Raw genomic sequence first — 14643 nt, 5'->3', positions numbered from 1 at the left:
CTTTATTAGCTAGCTATAACTGGCATGTTCACGTATCGCCAACCAGGATCAAACTGACCATGACCTAACCATTTGGGTGGTCTTAACCAATCATAGCACAGTATGATATGGCGGTAAAATGCATCCAATTACAATTCAGTATGTTTACACATATGAATATTACAGCTACCAAATAGTAATTGAGTGTATATAAACTTCTGACCCACTGGGAATGTGATGAAAGAAATAAAATCTGAAATACATAATTCTCTCTACTATTATTCTGACATTTCACATTCTTAAAATAAAGTGGTGATCCTAACTGACCTAAGACAGGGAATTTTTATGAGCATTAAATCAGGAATTGTGAAAAACAGTTTAAATGTATTTGGCTAAGGTGTATGTAAACTTTCGACTTCAACTGTATCTATCTAATAGAACTCAAAGGGGTTTCTTTAATGGAAGCTTCTCTTTAAGGAATACCTAGGATAGGATAAAGTAATCCTTCTAACCCCCCCCTCCCCCTTAAGAGTTAGATGCACTATTGTAAAGTGGCTGTTCCACTGGATATCATAAGGTGAATGCACCAATTTGTAAGTCGCTCTGGATAAGAGCGTCTGCTAAATGACTTAAATGTAAATGTAATGTTAAACATGTTAAGTGTGGTGTACCGCAGGGCAGCTTTCTAGGCCTCTACTCTTTTTACCAATGACCTGCCACTGGCATTAAATAAAGTATGTGTGTCCATGTTTGCTGATGAGTCAACCATATACGCATCAACAACCACAGCTAATGAAGTCACCGAAACCCTTAACAAAGAATTGCAGTCTGTTTTAGAATGGGTGGCCAGTAATAAACTGGTCCTGAACGGTTCTAAAACTAAGAGCATTGTATTTGGTACAAATCATCCCTTAAGTTCTAGACCTCAGCTGAGTCTGGTAATGAATGGTGTGGCTGTTGAACAAGTTGAGACAAAATTACTTGGCGTTACGTAAGGTTGTAAACGGTCATGGTCAAAACATATAGATTCAATGGTTGTAAAGATGGGGAGAGGTCTGGCCGTAATAAAGAGATGCTCTGCTTTTTTGACACCACACTCCAAAAAATCAAGTTTTGCAGGCTCTAGTTTTGTCTAATCTTGATTATTGTCCAGTGTTGCAAGGGAAGACCTAGTTAAGCTGCAGCTGGCCCAGAACAGAGCGGCACGTTTTGATCTTAATTGCAATCAGAGGGCTGATATAAATACCATGCATGCCAGTCTCTCTTGGCTAAGAGTTGAGGAGAGACTGACTGCATCACTTCTTTTTATAAGAAACATGTGTGTTGAAAATCCCAAATTGTTTGCATTGTCAGCTGACACACACACCACCAGGGGTCTTTTCAAATTCCCCAAATTCAAGGAAGAGTACAGTATTATATAGAGCCCTTATTGCTCAAATAAACAGCACACCTAAATAGTTTGTGTATGAATAGGCTACGTGTCCCTTTTTAAAACATTTATGTAGTTCTGTCCTTGAGTTGATGTTCTGTATTGTCATTCTGGTTCATGTTTTGTGTGGACCCCAGGAAGAGTAGCTGCTGCAACATCTAATGGGGATCTTAATAAAATACCAATAACAAGAATACTGGGATTCATCCGTGAAGTGCACTCTTCTTCAGCATGCCAGTGGCCATCTAAGGTGAGCATTTGCGGGCTGAAGTCGGTTACGACGCCCAACTGCATATCAAGACCCTGGTGAGGACAATGAGCACAGATGTGGAGGTCCTGGGCTGGCGTGGTTACGAGGACTGCGGTTGTGAAGCCTGCTGGACATACTGCCAAGTTCTCTAAAACAACAAGGGCAGTGAAACTAACATTGAATTTCCTGGCAACAGCTCTGGTGGATATTCCTGCAGTCAACATGGCAATTGTGTTGTGTGACCAAACCGCACACTTTGTCCCAGGCACCTGTGTAATGATCATGCAGTTTAAATCAGCTTCTTGATATGCCTCATGGCTTGGTTGGATGAATTATCTTGCCAAAGGAAAAAACACTCACTAACAAGGATGCACAGAATAAGAGAAATAAGCTTTTTGTGCATATGATATTTCTGGGATTTTGTTTTATTTCAGCTCATTAAACATATTGCATTTATATTTTGTGTGTCTCTCTCTCTCTCTCACACACACACACACACACACACACACTTTAACTAGGCAAGTCAGTTAAGAACAAATTCTTATTTACAATGAATGACAGCCTACCAAAAGGCCTCCTGCGGGCATGGGGGCTGGGATTAAAAATATAGGACAAAACACATCATGGCAACAGCACATGACAACACAAAACAGGGCACAGACAATACATCATGCAAAGCAGCCACAACTGTCAAGAAGAGTGTCCATGATTGAGTCTTTGAATGAAGAGATTGAGATAAAACTGTCCAGTTTGTTGCCTCTCGTTCCAGTCGCTAGCTGCAGCGAACTGAAAAGACGAGCAACCCAGGGATGTGTCCAAGTAGCCTAGTGGTTAGAGCGTTGGGACAGTGACCGAAAGGTTGCAAAATCAAATCCCCAAGCTGACAAGGTAAAAAAAAAATCTGGCGTTCTGCCTCTGAGCAAGGCAATTAACCCACTGTTCCCCATGCATGTTAATTACGGTAGCTCCCCAGACCTCTGAGGGGTTGGGTTAAATGTGGAAGACACATTTCAGTTGAAGGCATTCAGTTGAACAACTGACTAGGTATCTGCTCTTTGGGGACCTTTAACAGAATGTGTGGAGGATGAGGGCTGCAGTAGATATCTCAGATAGGGGGGAGTGAGGCCTAAGAGGGTTTTATAAATAAGCATCAACCAGTGGGTCTTGCGACAGGTATACAGAGATGACCAGTTTACAGAGGAGTAGAGTGCAGTGATGTGTCCTGTAAGGAGCATTGGTGGCAAATCTAATGGCCGAATGGTAAAGAACATCTAGTCGCTCGAGAGCACCCTTAACAGCCGATCTATAAATTACGTCTCTGTAATCTAGCATGGATAGGATGGTCATCTGAATCAGAATTACTTTGGCAGCTGGGGTGAAAAAGGAGCAATTACGATAGAGGAAACCAAGTCTAGATTCAACTTTAGCCTGCAGCTTTGATATGTGCAGAGAGAAGGACAGTGTACCATCTAACCATACTCCTAAGTACTTTTATGAGGTGACTACCTCAAGCTCTAAACCCTCAGAGGTAGTAATCACACCTGTGGGAAGAGGGGCATTATTTTTACACCACATGACCTTTGACCTTTGTTTTAGAGGTGTTCAGAACAAGGGCAGAGAAAGCTTGTTGGATACTAAGAAAGCTTTGCGTTTAACACAAAATCCAGGGAGGGGCCAGTTGAGTGCAAGACTGTATCATCTGCATATAAATGGATGAGAGAGCTATGTTGTTGATGTAAATTGAGAAGAGCGTGGGGGCCTAGGATTGAGCCTTGGGGTACACCCTTGGTGACAGGCAGTGGCAGTGGCTGACACTGCCGGTCACCAACACTTTTGATAAACAGGGCAAAATAGAAATAAGCCTATAACAGTTAGGATCAGCTTGATCTCCCCCTTTGAATAAGGGACTAACTGTGGCTGCCTTCCAAGCAAAGGGAACCTCCCCAGAGAGGAGAGACAGGTTAAAAAAAGGTCAGAGATAGGCGTGGCGATTATAGGGGCAGCAACCTTAAAGAAGGGTGTAAACCATCTGACCCAGATGGTTTTTTGGGGTTAAGTTTCAAGAGCTCCTTTAGCACCTCGGACTCAGTGACCACCTGCGGGGAGAAACTTTGTTGCGGGGCAGGGGGAAAAAGCTGTAGGAGCATCGGGGCTAGTCGCATTAGAAAGGGTAGCAGATGAGGAAATTAGTTAGGATTAGCGGAGTCAAACAAGAATCCTGACTTGTTGAAGTGGTGATTAAAGCGCTCAGCCATGTGCTTCTTGTCAGTAACAACAACATCAAGCTATACCAATTTACAGAGGCCAGGTCATGGAGGAAGGCTTGCTCTTTAAAGTTTATGACAAATCAGAACAAGACGTTTCACTGAGAAGCCATTACGAACACAGGCTGTAAAACAGTGATCACTAAGGTCATTACAGAAAACATCAGACTGATACCTATCAGGATTATTTGTGAGGATAACGTCAAAGGGAGTAGCCTTTTCTGGGTGTTTGGAGTTATACCTTGTGGGATCGGTGATATACTGAGAAAGATTTAGGGAGTCCAATTGATTTAGGACTTGGTCAGGTGGTTTAAGCATGTTCCAGTTTAGGTCACTTAGCAGGACAAATTCAGACTTAGTGTAAGAAGCCAGGAGAGAGCTTAGGGCAGGTAGGGTACAGGCCGGTGAGCTATTTGAAAGTTTAATGCTTAAAACCAGCAAATCAAATTGTTTGGGGACAGACTTGGTGGAGCCAACCGAACACTGAAGTTGTTCCTAGGTAAAGATTGCCACTCCCCCACCTTTGGAAGATCTGTCTTGCTGAAAAAGGTTAACATCAGTATTCAAAACACTCTCTTAACCACATCTCAGTAATGTAATGATTGGAGCTGTGAACCCACACTTTCAATTCATCCATTTTAGGTAATAAGCTTCTAGTGTTAACATGCAGAAAACCCAGGCTTTTACGAGAGCAGAAATCAGTGAAACATATCAGAGCACAAGTCAGAATTGGGGCGACCAACAATAGATGGGCCAGGGTGTACATGCACATTTCCGGATATCATCAACAGTAATACAATCAAGGCACGGTAGAGGACAGGGAGAGCTCTGCAGTGTTGATTTATGACATTTGAATGTGCATTAGATGGCAACAGGATCATATTATACAGCAATTATCAGGTAACATAAATACAATGCCGGTTAGAACAGGATGTGGGGCCAAAAGTCAGTGTAACCAATAGAGTCAGAGTCCCGAGTGTGGGAACAAACAGTGTGTCCCACGGTCAGGGTAAACAAGAAAGTTCAGAGTCAACAAAGCATGCAGGAGTCGAGGCAAATGGCAAAATGCACAAGAAAAAAAATATTCACATGCGGCTAGCCATTGTAAGTTCAGAGTCACTCGCCCCAACAGTACCTGGAGGCGAGCGAAATCTCGCTAGAGGGGGGGGGGGGGGGGTGCGGGGGAGACAAGCCAGGGCAGACGGTGAACAGGTGCCTTTGATACAGTTGAAGTTGGAAGTTTACATGACCCTAGCCAAATACATTTAAACTCAGTTTTTCACAATTCCTGACATTTAATCCTAGTAAAAATGCCATGTCTTAGGTCAGTTAGGATCACCACTTTATTTTAAGAATGTGAAATGTCAGAATAATAGTAGAGAGAGTGATTTATTTCAGCTTTTATTTCTTTCATCACATTCCCAGTGGGTCAAAAGTTTACATACTCTCAATTACTATTTGGTAGCATTGCCTTTACATTTTTTAACTTGGGTCAAACATTTCAGGTAGCCTTCCACAAGCTTCTCACAATAAGTTGGGTGAATTTTGGCCCAATCCTCCTGACAGAGCTGGTGTAACTGAGTCAGGTTTGTAGGCCTCCTTGCTCGAACACACTTTTTCAGTTCTGCCCACAAATATTCTATAGGATTGAGGTCAGGACTTTGTGATGGCCACTCCAATGCCTTGACTTTGTTGTCCTTAAGCCATTTTGCCACAACTTTGGAAGTATGCTTGGGACCATTGTCCATTTGGAAGACCCATTTACAACCAAGCTTTAACTTCCTGACTGAAGTCTTGAGATGTTGCTTCAATATATCCACATCATTTTCCTGCCTCATAATGCCATCTATTTTGTGAAGTGCACCAGTCCCTCCTGCAGCAAAGCACCCCCACAACATGCTGCCACTCCCGTGCTTCACGGTTGGGATGATGTTCTTCAGCTTGCAAGCATCCCCCTTTTCCCTCCAAACATAACAATGGTCATTATGGCCAAACAGTTCTATTTTTGTTTCATCAGACCAGAGGATATTTCTATAAAAAGTATGATCTTTGTCCCCATGTGCAGTTGCAAACCGTAGTCTGGCTTTTTTATGGCGGTTTTGGAGCAGTGGCTTCTTCCTTGCTGAGCGGCCTTTCAGGTTATGTCGATATAGGACTCGTTTTATTGTGGATATAGATACTTTTGTACCCATTTCCTCCAGAATCTTCACAAGGTCCTTTGCTGTTCTGGGATTGATTTGCACTTTTCGCACCAAATTACGTTAATCTCTAGGAGACCGAACGTCTCCTTCATGAGCGGTATGACGGCTGCGTGGCCCCATGGTGGTTATACTTGCGTACTATTGTTTGTACAGATGAACGTGGTACCTTCAGGCATTTGGAAATTGCTCCCAAGGATGATCCAGACTTGTGGAGGTCTCGGCTGATTTCTTGATTTCCCCATGATGTCAAGCAAAGAGGCACTGAGTTTGAAGGTAGGCCTTGAAATATATCCACAGGTACACCTCCAATTGACTCAAATTATGTCAATTAGCCTATCAGAATCTTAAAGCCATGACATCATTTTCTGGAATTTTCCAAGCTGTTTAAAGGCACAGTCAACTTAGTGTATGTAAACTTTTAACCCACTGGAATTGTGATAGTGAAATAATATGTCTGTAAACAATTGTTGGAAAAATGACTTGTGTCATGCACAAAATAGATGTCCTAATGGACTTCCCAAAACTATAGTTTGTTATCAAGAAATTTGTGGAGTACGGTAGTTGAAAAACGAGTTTTAATGACTCCAACCTAAGTGTATGTAAACTTCGACTTCAACTGTAAGTATTCAGACCCTTTGACTTTACCACATTTTGTTCCGTTACAGCTTTGTTCTGAAATTGATTAAATAACTGTTTTTCCCCTCAATCTAAACACAATAACCCATAATGACAAAGCAAAAACAGGTTATTAGAAATGTATTATAAATAAAAACATAAAAAAACAAATACCTTATTTAAGTATTCAGACCCTTTGCTAGGAGACTCGAAATTGAGCTCCGGTGCATCCATTGATCATCCTTGAGATGTTTCTACAACTTGATTGGAGTCTACCTGTGGTAAATTCAACTGCCTGGACATGATTTGTAAGGTAACACACCTGTCTATCTAAAAAAAGGTCCCACAGATTCCTTTTCCTATGGCTTCCTAGGGGTGTGAACAGTCTTTAGACATAGTTTCAAGCTTTTATTCTGAAAAATGAGCGAGACTTATCAAAACGCGTCAGTGGATAGCTGACTGTCCTTCGATTAGTTCATGCTCGCGAAAGTTGTAGCTCGACATTTTCTTTCTCTTTTATTGAATAGTTTACCGTCCGGTTGAAATATTATCGATTATTTGTTAAAAACAACCTGACGATTGATTATAAAAAACGTTTGACTTGTTTCTACGAACTTTACGGATACTATTTGGAATTTGTCTGCCCTTCATGACTGCTCGAGCCTGTTGATTTCTGAACATAACGCACCAACCAAATGGAGGTTTTTGGATATAAAAATAATATTTATCGAACAAAAAGGAACATTTATTGTGTAACTGGGAGTCCTGTGAGTGCAAACATCCGAAGATCAAAGGTAAGTGATTAATTTTATTGCTTTTCTGACTTTCGTGACCAATCTACATTGCTGCTAGGTGTTTGTAATGTTTTGTCTAGTGATCGATAAACTCACAAACGCTTGGATTGCTTTCGCTGTAAAGCATATTTTCAAAATCTGACACGAAAGGTGTATTAACAACAAGCTAAGCTGTGTTTTGGTATATTTCACTTGTGATTTCATGAAAATAAAAAAATATATATATTTTTATTTATTTATTTGGCACTCTGCAATTCAGCGTTTTTTTTTCGAAAATGATCCCGTTAAAGGGATCCGTGCGCCAAGAGGTTAACAGCTTCTACCCCCAAGCTATAAGACTGCTGAACAATTAATCAAATGGCCACCGGACTATTTACATTGACCCCCCCCCCCCTCCATTTGTTATGTACACTGCTGCTACGCGCTGTTTATTATCTATGCGTAGTCACTTCACCCCTACCTCAATGTACAAATTACCTTGACTAACGTGTACCCCCGCACATTGACTCGGTACCGGTACCCCCTGTATATAGCCTCATTTTTATTTTGTGTTACTTTTTACTTTAGTTTATTTGCTGAATATTTTCTTAAGTCTTTCTTGAACTGCACTGTTGGTTAAGGGCTTGTAAGTAAGCATCTAGGTAAGCATCAAGGTCTACCGTTGTTGTATTCGGCGCATGTGACAAAGTTAAGTTGCTGTTCAATGAATGGCAAGTTCAATTAACAATAGTCCTTCCATCCATAGCTCCATCTGACTTTGAGTGGTAACATATTCCAGCCCCATCCCTCAGCTTTATTGCAAAGAAGTGGCTCGGCTGCCGTTTGGCTGATAAACCAATTACGAATTGTGGCCTTACGGCAAAGGCACTTCCTCGTACGTGATCTGCACATACGGAGATTTCATGGGTAAGTGCCAATATTCAAAGTTATAGTACAAGTAGAAGCTCTTCTCCTCTACCACCTTCTGATAAGCCTCCGCGAGACTGAGGACAAAGTCCATGTACGACTGGTGAGGTCGGAAAGGGTGATAGAACTTGCGGATGTCGTCGGCCAGGGTCTTCGCAGAAGGCTCCCGGAAGATAGAATCATCGTCCCCCAAGTAGGTCGGCTCCCCACTGTACAGGTAGATCTTAGTGTAGTTGGTCTGGGATCGGCTGGACAGCTTGGCTCCCTGCTGAGTAAGATACCTGTAGGTGCGATGGACGAACTGGGAGCAGTCGTAGGAGTCAAACCACACGGTGGCGTTGGGGCCGGGGTCTGAGCGGACCGTCCACGTCTCATAATAAATCCCAGTCTGGTTGTCGCCCTGGACCCACAAGGCCATCTCGTTGAACTGGCCACCTAGGAGAGACAGTAATCGTTATTTATCATACCAGAGGGGAGTTTGGGTTTGCAAAACTCTAACATGCGCAATAAGTTAATCATGCTGCATTCACCTATAATCCATGTGTTCACGATGGGCAACAGGTATCACACCAGTGTTTTTCATTAAGCCCTGTAAAGGAGTGTTTTGAACCACAAGCTCACTATAGAAAAACATTTCTAAAGAGATTGGCTCAGTCTGAATGCAACCACAAGCCCTACCCCTTCAGTGATTGCAGATCTAAAGGAATCAATATGGTGATGGTTACACCTAACATTCCAACCCCATTGAGGAGTTATTTGTTGACTTTATCGTCAGTCTGGTCTTCAGCAGAGCATAGTAGTGATGATAGGCCTAGTTATTAAACAAAGTTAAGTGCATCACCCTCCACATCCTCATTTTTACATTTAGCAGACACTCACATAGCAATTAGGGTTAATCTCAGGGCACATCGATAGATTTTTCACCTAGTCGACTCGGCGATTAGAACCAGCGACCTTTCGGTTACAAGTCCAACGCTCTTAACCATTAGGCTACTAGCCGCTCTTTAACCACTAGGCTACCTGCCGATCCTAATGGATCAACCAGGCTGCCAAAAGATCTAAAAGACAATACTACCAGATTTCACATTGCCCTTGGCCTGCTCAGTCTTGTTACCTGAGATCTCTCCCACTTTCTCCAAGGTGCCATTCTCAGACCAGTGGACGTCATCAATCCCCTCAAAGAAGCATGCAGCGCCCTGGTTGCACCAGAAGGGGTTGTTAGTCTCACGTCTCAGGTGAGGGAAGGTGCAGTTGCCCAGCTGGAAGAGTTCATACCACTCCATGGTGTAGTTTCTCCCCGTTTCAGCACTGCTGAACCCAATGGCATCATGCATGATATGCTAGGAGTGAGAGAATCAAATCAGTTACAGAGATTTGTAATGCACCAGGAATCTGTGTGTGTGCGCATTAGGGTTTCTGTTATACAAAATGTAGTGGCAGACATTTAAATTGACCAGACATGAGAAATTTACTGGACCCATATGCATTGGGTGTGTAACCTGATTAGGGCGTCCACCCAACGGTGCCCAGAATGACAGAAATCACATTTAGATGATGGTAATTGGGGCGGCAGGTAGCCTAGTGGTTAGGGCGTTGGACTAGTAACTGAAAGGTTGCAAGGTCAGCTCGGGGATTCGATAACGTAAAAATATGTCTTTCTGCCCCTGAACAAGGCAGTTAACCCACTGTTCCTCAGTAGGCTGTCATTGAAAACAAGAATTTGTTCATAACTGACTTGCCTAGTTAAATAAAGGTCAAATAATCTTAACAGAACATCAAGTCAGCCAACAAGATGAGTAATGAAAAGAAAAATCACGAGCCTATGCATAGTCGGTGTGTGAGTTTCAAGTTTGGGGAAGAACATTTTCAACAAACATACACATTTACAAAGCATTCCATGCATCTGCAGAGTTATGCAAGATAGCCTACTATTGGTAATGTGATGAGTAGATAGTCATAATTTAGCCTAACAATCACTCACTGTTTGCAAAAAAAGACCATTCAATGCATGGCTGAGGCCTGGGTGGCTGAGGACAGGAAAAACCCATTTATATACACACACAACTCTACTACACTTTATATGACTGGAGACATTTGCAGAATATTTTGTTAATAGGACAAATTACAGGGTAGCCTACTCTGACAAAAAGATCTTTAAAAACGACATCGTCCATATAATAGGCCTACAAGAAGGGGATACACAAATAGAATGACATGCAACTAAACTGGAGAAGAAAATGGTTGTCCAAAAACAAACTTAAACGGCACTGACCCAACAATGATGAAGTGTATATGTGCACTCACCGGGGTTATGGCCAATGCTCTCCGCTGGTGCCAATAAGATAGGCCTACTTTTGTTCGCTCAAATAGGTTGCATTTTTATAACAAAATGACATGAGTATTTTCATTGTCTTCTCGTTACAGTAATAACCATTTGCTTTCCAAACTACTGTATGTTTTCCTGCGATACAAATTAGAAGTGTTGCAATATGCCTGGCTGGGCCTCTACTTTTCACTGACAGTTGCAACTCGACAACTTGTATTTGCCGCCCATGCGCAATTGCTGCCTTTCCTTCCGACTGAAGGCAATGCGATTTTTTTTTAAATCCACAATTATAATTTATTCTTTTAAGGCTAAGGGAAGCTAATGATCAATCCTCAAAAAATAGTAGCCTATTTTGAATGGTTTCATTTATTTCTGTATAGACAGGAGTAGGCTATAATTTTCGCAATTTACTTAGGGAAAGCTTCCCCTAGCCTTATGTACATGCCGCCTATGAGCCTATGTCAATCTACTATCCCCCATAGTAGAAAGGTTTACCTATTCTATTGGTCAGGTGAAGAAGTCGAATGTGGAGGTCCTGAGCTGGCATGGTGACACGTTGTCTGCGGTTGTAAGGCCGGTTGGACTGCCAAATTCTCTAAAACAACGGAGATGGCTTATGGTAGAGAAATGAACATTAAATTCTCTGGCAACAGCGCTGGTGGACATTCCTGAAGTCAACATGCCAAATGAACGCTCCCTCAAACGTTATACATCTGTGGCATTGTGTTGTGTGACAAGACTGGACATTTTAGTGGCCTTTTATTGTCCCCACCACAAGGTGCACCTGTGTAATGATCATGCTGTTTAATCATCTTATTGATATGCCACACCTGTCAGGTGAGGGGATTATCTTGGCTAAGGAGAAATGCTCACTAACAGGGATGTAAATGAATTTGTGCACAAAATGAGAAATAAGCTTGTGCACATGGAACCCTTCTGTGATCTTTTATTTCAACTCATGGGACCAGCACTTTACATGTTGAGTTTATATTTTTGTTAAGTGTATTTCCATCAACTGTTATGTATCAATGAATATGCTAAAAAGCATTATTTAGCATTTTCTTTTTTTGTCCTGAACAAATCGGACAATGCCAATTGTATTTATTTTTTTTAAAGCGTCTATTACCAGCTAACAGAAACCCTGGTGTGTGTCACACACACACACACACACACACACACACACACACACACACACACACACAATGACAGCTGTGCAACTTCCCCAAAAAAACGAAACACACTACTTACCATTTTCCCCAGCAATGATCCATATTTAAACTCCCACACTGGAGCTTGCATTCGAAATAGCGAGATGACATCCCAGTTATTCATGTAGGGGATCCGACCATCCCTGTCGCCGGTGGGGCAGAAGGGGAACATGGCTTCACAGTACGAGTCCGCAGCGGGTCGATAATCAAATCGCCTGTCAATGTCAATTACAGTTTGTGACAGAGGGTTGGATTGGTAGCTAGTTAATGTTTAGAAAATATAGGTCTACACCAAAGATTATTGTAACTAACCCCTTTAGTTACAATAATCTACCTACACTGACAGGGCTTGAAAAACTTTTTCTTAGCTAGACAGGTATCACATGACATGTTGTCGAAAACAGCTCAACTTTGGCTAAACATGGATAGCAGCAGCCGTCTTACTTTATTTAACCTCTTAGAATTGAACATTTGCCATAACTACCTGTAAGGAATCGGCCATTCTTGCTTTCCATGGACACCTCGGGAATGTACAATCTCCAGATAGTAAAATAGGACTGAACACGTTAAAACCACCGTTGGTCTCATCTCAAGACACTTATTTTAACCGCAGAAGACAAGCAGACATTTCCCGCGTACTTCCGTGGTGCGGGCTTCTTCTTCGTCTTCTTCGATGAGGTTTATCGGCGTTTGGCATTCAATAAATGTTGCATTGCCGCCACCTACTAGACTGGAGTATACTTTGCTTGAAAAAATATATAATGAAACATTTATTAAATGAACAAATACCCTACCATCTAACCCTACACTCACTAAAAACCCACAACCTTACTCCACTATTTAAATCTATTTAGTCCTGCCTCAGGCAGACAGCCTGAAAGGATGGGACAGCACTACTTAACACACCCTGTAACTCTTCTGACGTCAGGTCTCGAACACCCAAATACATCTCTGCAGGTGCCAACACAACCTCAATTGTCTGTGACTTACATTCCATCCCTGCAGAACAGTTGACAACCATTGCTATAAATGCAAAAATTCCAATCTTTCTGAAACATATATCACTTGTTGGCCTATCCCTCTGTACTGGTACAACTCTACTATACACACCACTCCTCTCAGGATCCCTCCCCCATGACCCATTTTCCTCTACTTTCTTCACTGCCTCAGAATATGACAACTTCTGCACTACTCTAACCCTGGAAACCTCAACCTGCCTCTCTCGCACCAGACATTTCTGATCCCCAGCCCCATGAGCATCCCTACAATTAACACATGACACCCCAATGCTACACATTACTTTGTCTCATGGCCCTTCTACACACTTCTCACACCTAGTAACCTCTATCCTACACACTGCTGCCACATGTCCATGAGCTTAACACCTGTAACAGCATACTGTATTTGGCACAAAAGCTTGTACGGGATAACTTACAGAATATACCCTAACATCCACTTTGTCGGGCAAAGACTCAAAACTCAAAAGAACAGACAACGACTCACCAAACGAAGAGCATCACAAACACTGGGAATCTTCCCCTTCAGTTGGTCAACTTTCACATTTTCTCTACCCCAATAATGACTCCTTTCAATTGTGCCCTTTTCTTGAGAGCAAAACAATTCACATCTCTTGTCCCTATTCGTTTAACACAGAGCACCTGCTCCCTCTGACCAGCAGAAACACAAACAATTATCTCAAGACCACTTTGGGTTACCTTCACCGATTCTACAGCACCCAACTCCTTTTTCACACACTCTGAAACCACAAATGGATCAGCCAAAAGGCAAGGGTCCACTTTTTACAAAAATGTCACTCCTACCATCACATCATATCTTTATCCTGACCCTCGGGCTCCGAGAACTTCACCACACATACGACCTCCGATACTTTGCTCTCATTCACTTCCATTTCTCCTCCTGTCTTCAATACGGCATACAGCTCACTCTGCTTACACTTTCTATCCTTCTTCTTTAACAAACCATATACGTTTTTTCTGACATTTTTTACCGATTCAAGCTCACCATCTTCCTCCCTCTCTCTCTTCGACCTCCTTTGCCTCTTTTTCCCTCCATTCCTCCTCCGTACTCCTAGTACACGTCTCCTTATAATAATATTGCACTTCTCCTGACATACATCTTGTTCTTGCCCTCTCAAGGGATGCCATTTTCCCCTGGCTACGACTCCTTTCTTAGAAGAGTTAGTTAATATGACTGCTCAGTAATCACTACTGTCGCAACGGCCATTAATGAGGTCAGGTGGTAGCCTGTTTTACTTTGCGATTGGCTGGAAATGAGTTAGTTATCATTGTTCTGAATTTAGAACCTGAATTTAGAACCTGAATTTGAAAACTGAATCTGAATGCATCTGAGAAATTGAATATATGAAACTTTGGTAAACTTGATACACAGAAAATGAATGCAATATCTACCATATTGAAATTAAATATATAATTATTGAATTTGAATATTGAATTAAATTGAAATGTAACTTAAAAACTGAATGCAATATTCATTCAATTCAGTTTCAAATCATAATAATGATTCAATTTGTGCATTATAAATAAAAAAATATGGAATTCAAATTCAATATCCTAACAGATTCAAATGATAAAATTCAATATCCTAACACGTATTCAAAATTATCAAATTAAAATACAATTTCTGTTGGCAC

The 14643-nt window shown here is 41.7% G+C and overlaps 2 protein-coding genes across 2 annotated transcripts in view; one reads left to right on the top strand and one right to left on the bottom strand.

The window, feature by feature from the left end:
* Window positions 1-14643, top strand: part of fbxl3a (F-box and leucine-rich repeat protein 3a) — a 299930-nt gene that overhangs the window by 26526 nt on the left and 258761 nt on the right. The window lies entirely within an intron of this gene.
* On the bottom strand, window positions 2051-12651 carry cln5 (CLN5 intracellular trafficking protein). Its single transcript, XM_023980830.3, has 4 exons — window positions 12457-12651; window positions 12013-12187; window positions 9553-9778; window positions 2051-8873 (listed from the first exon to the last, which is right to left on the bottom strand). Exons 1-4 carry the CDS (start codon window positions 12558-12560, stop codon window positions 8386-8388), a joined length of 993 nt encoding a protein of 330 aa, XP_023836598.1. The 5' UTR covers window positions 12561-12651; the 3' UTR covers window positions 2051-8385.

This window comes from Salvelinus sp. IW2-2015, linkage group LG36 (genome assembly GCF_002910315.2).
Source record: "Salvelinus sp. IW2-2015 linkage group LG36, ASM291031v2, whole genome shotgun sequence".
NCBI classification, from domain to species: Eukaryota; Metazoa; Chordata; class Actinopteri; order Salmoniformes; family Salmonidae; genus Salvelinus; species Salvelinus sp. IW2-2015.
This window is presented reverse-complemented; position numbering and strand designations above follow the sequence as displayed.

Coding starts and splice junctions, on each gene's coding strand:
- cln5 (XM_023980830.3), bottom strand. CDS start 12,560: ATGAGACCAACGGTGGTTTTAACGTGTTCAGTCCTATTTTACTATCTG. Junction 9,779..12,012: donor GATCATTGCTGGGGAAAATG/GTAAGTAGTGTG, acceptor TCTCACTCCTAG/CATATCATGCATGATGCCAT. Junction 8,874..9,552: donor GAAAGTGGGAGAGATCTCAG/GTAACAAGACTG, acceptor TGTCTCTCCTAG/GTGGCCAGTTCAACGAGATG.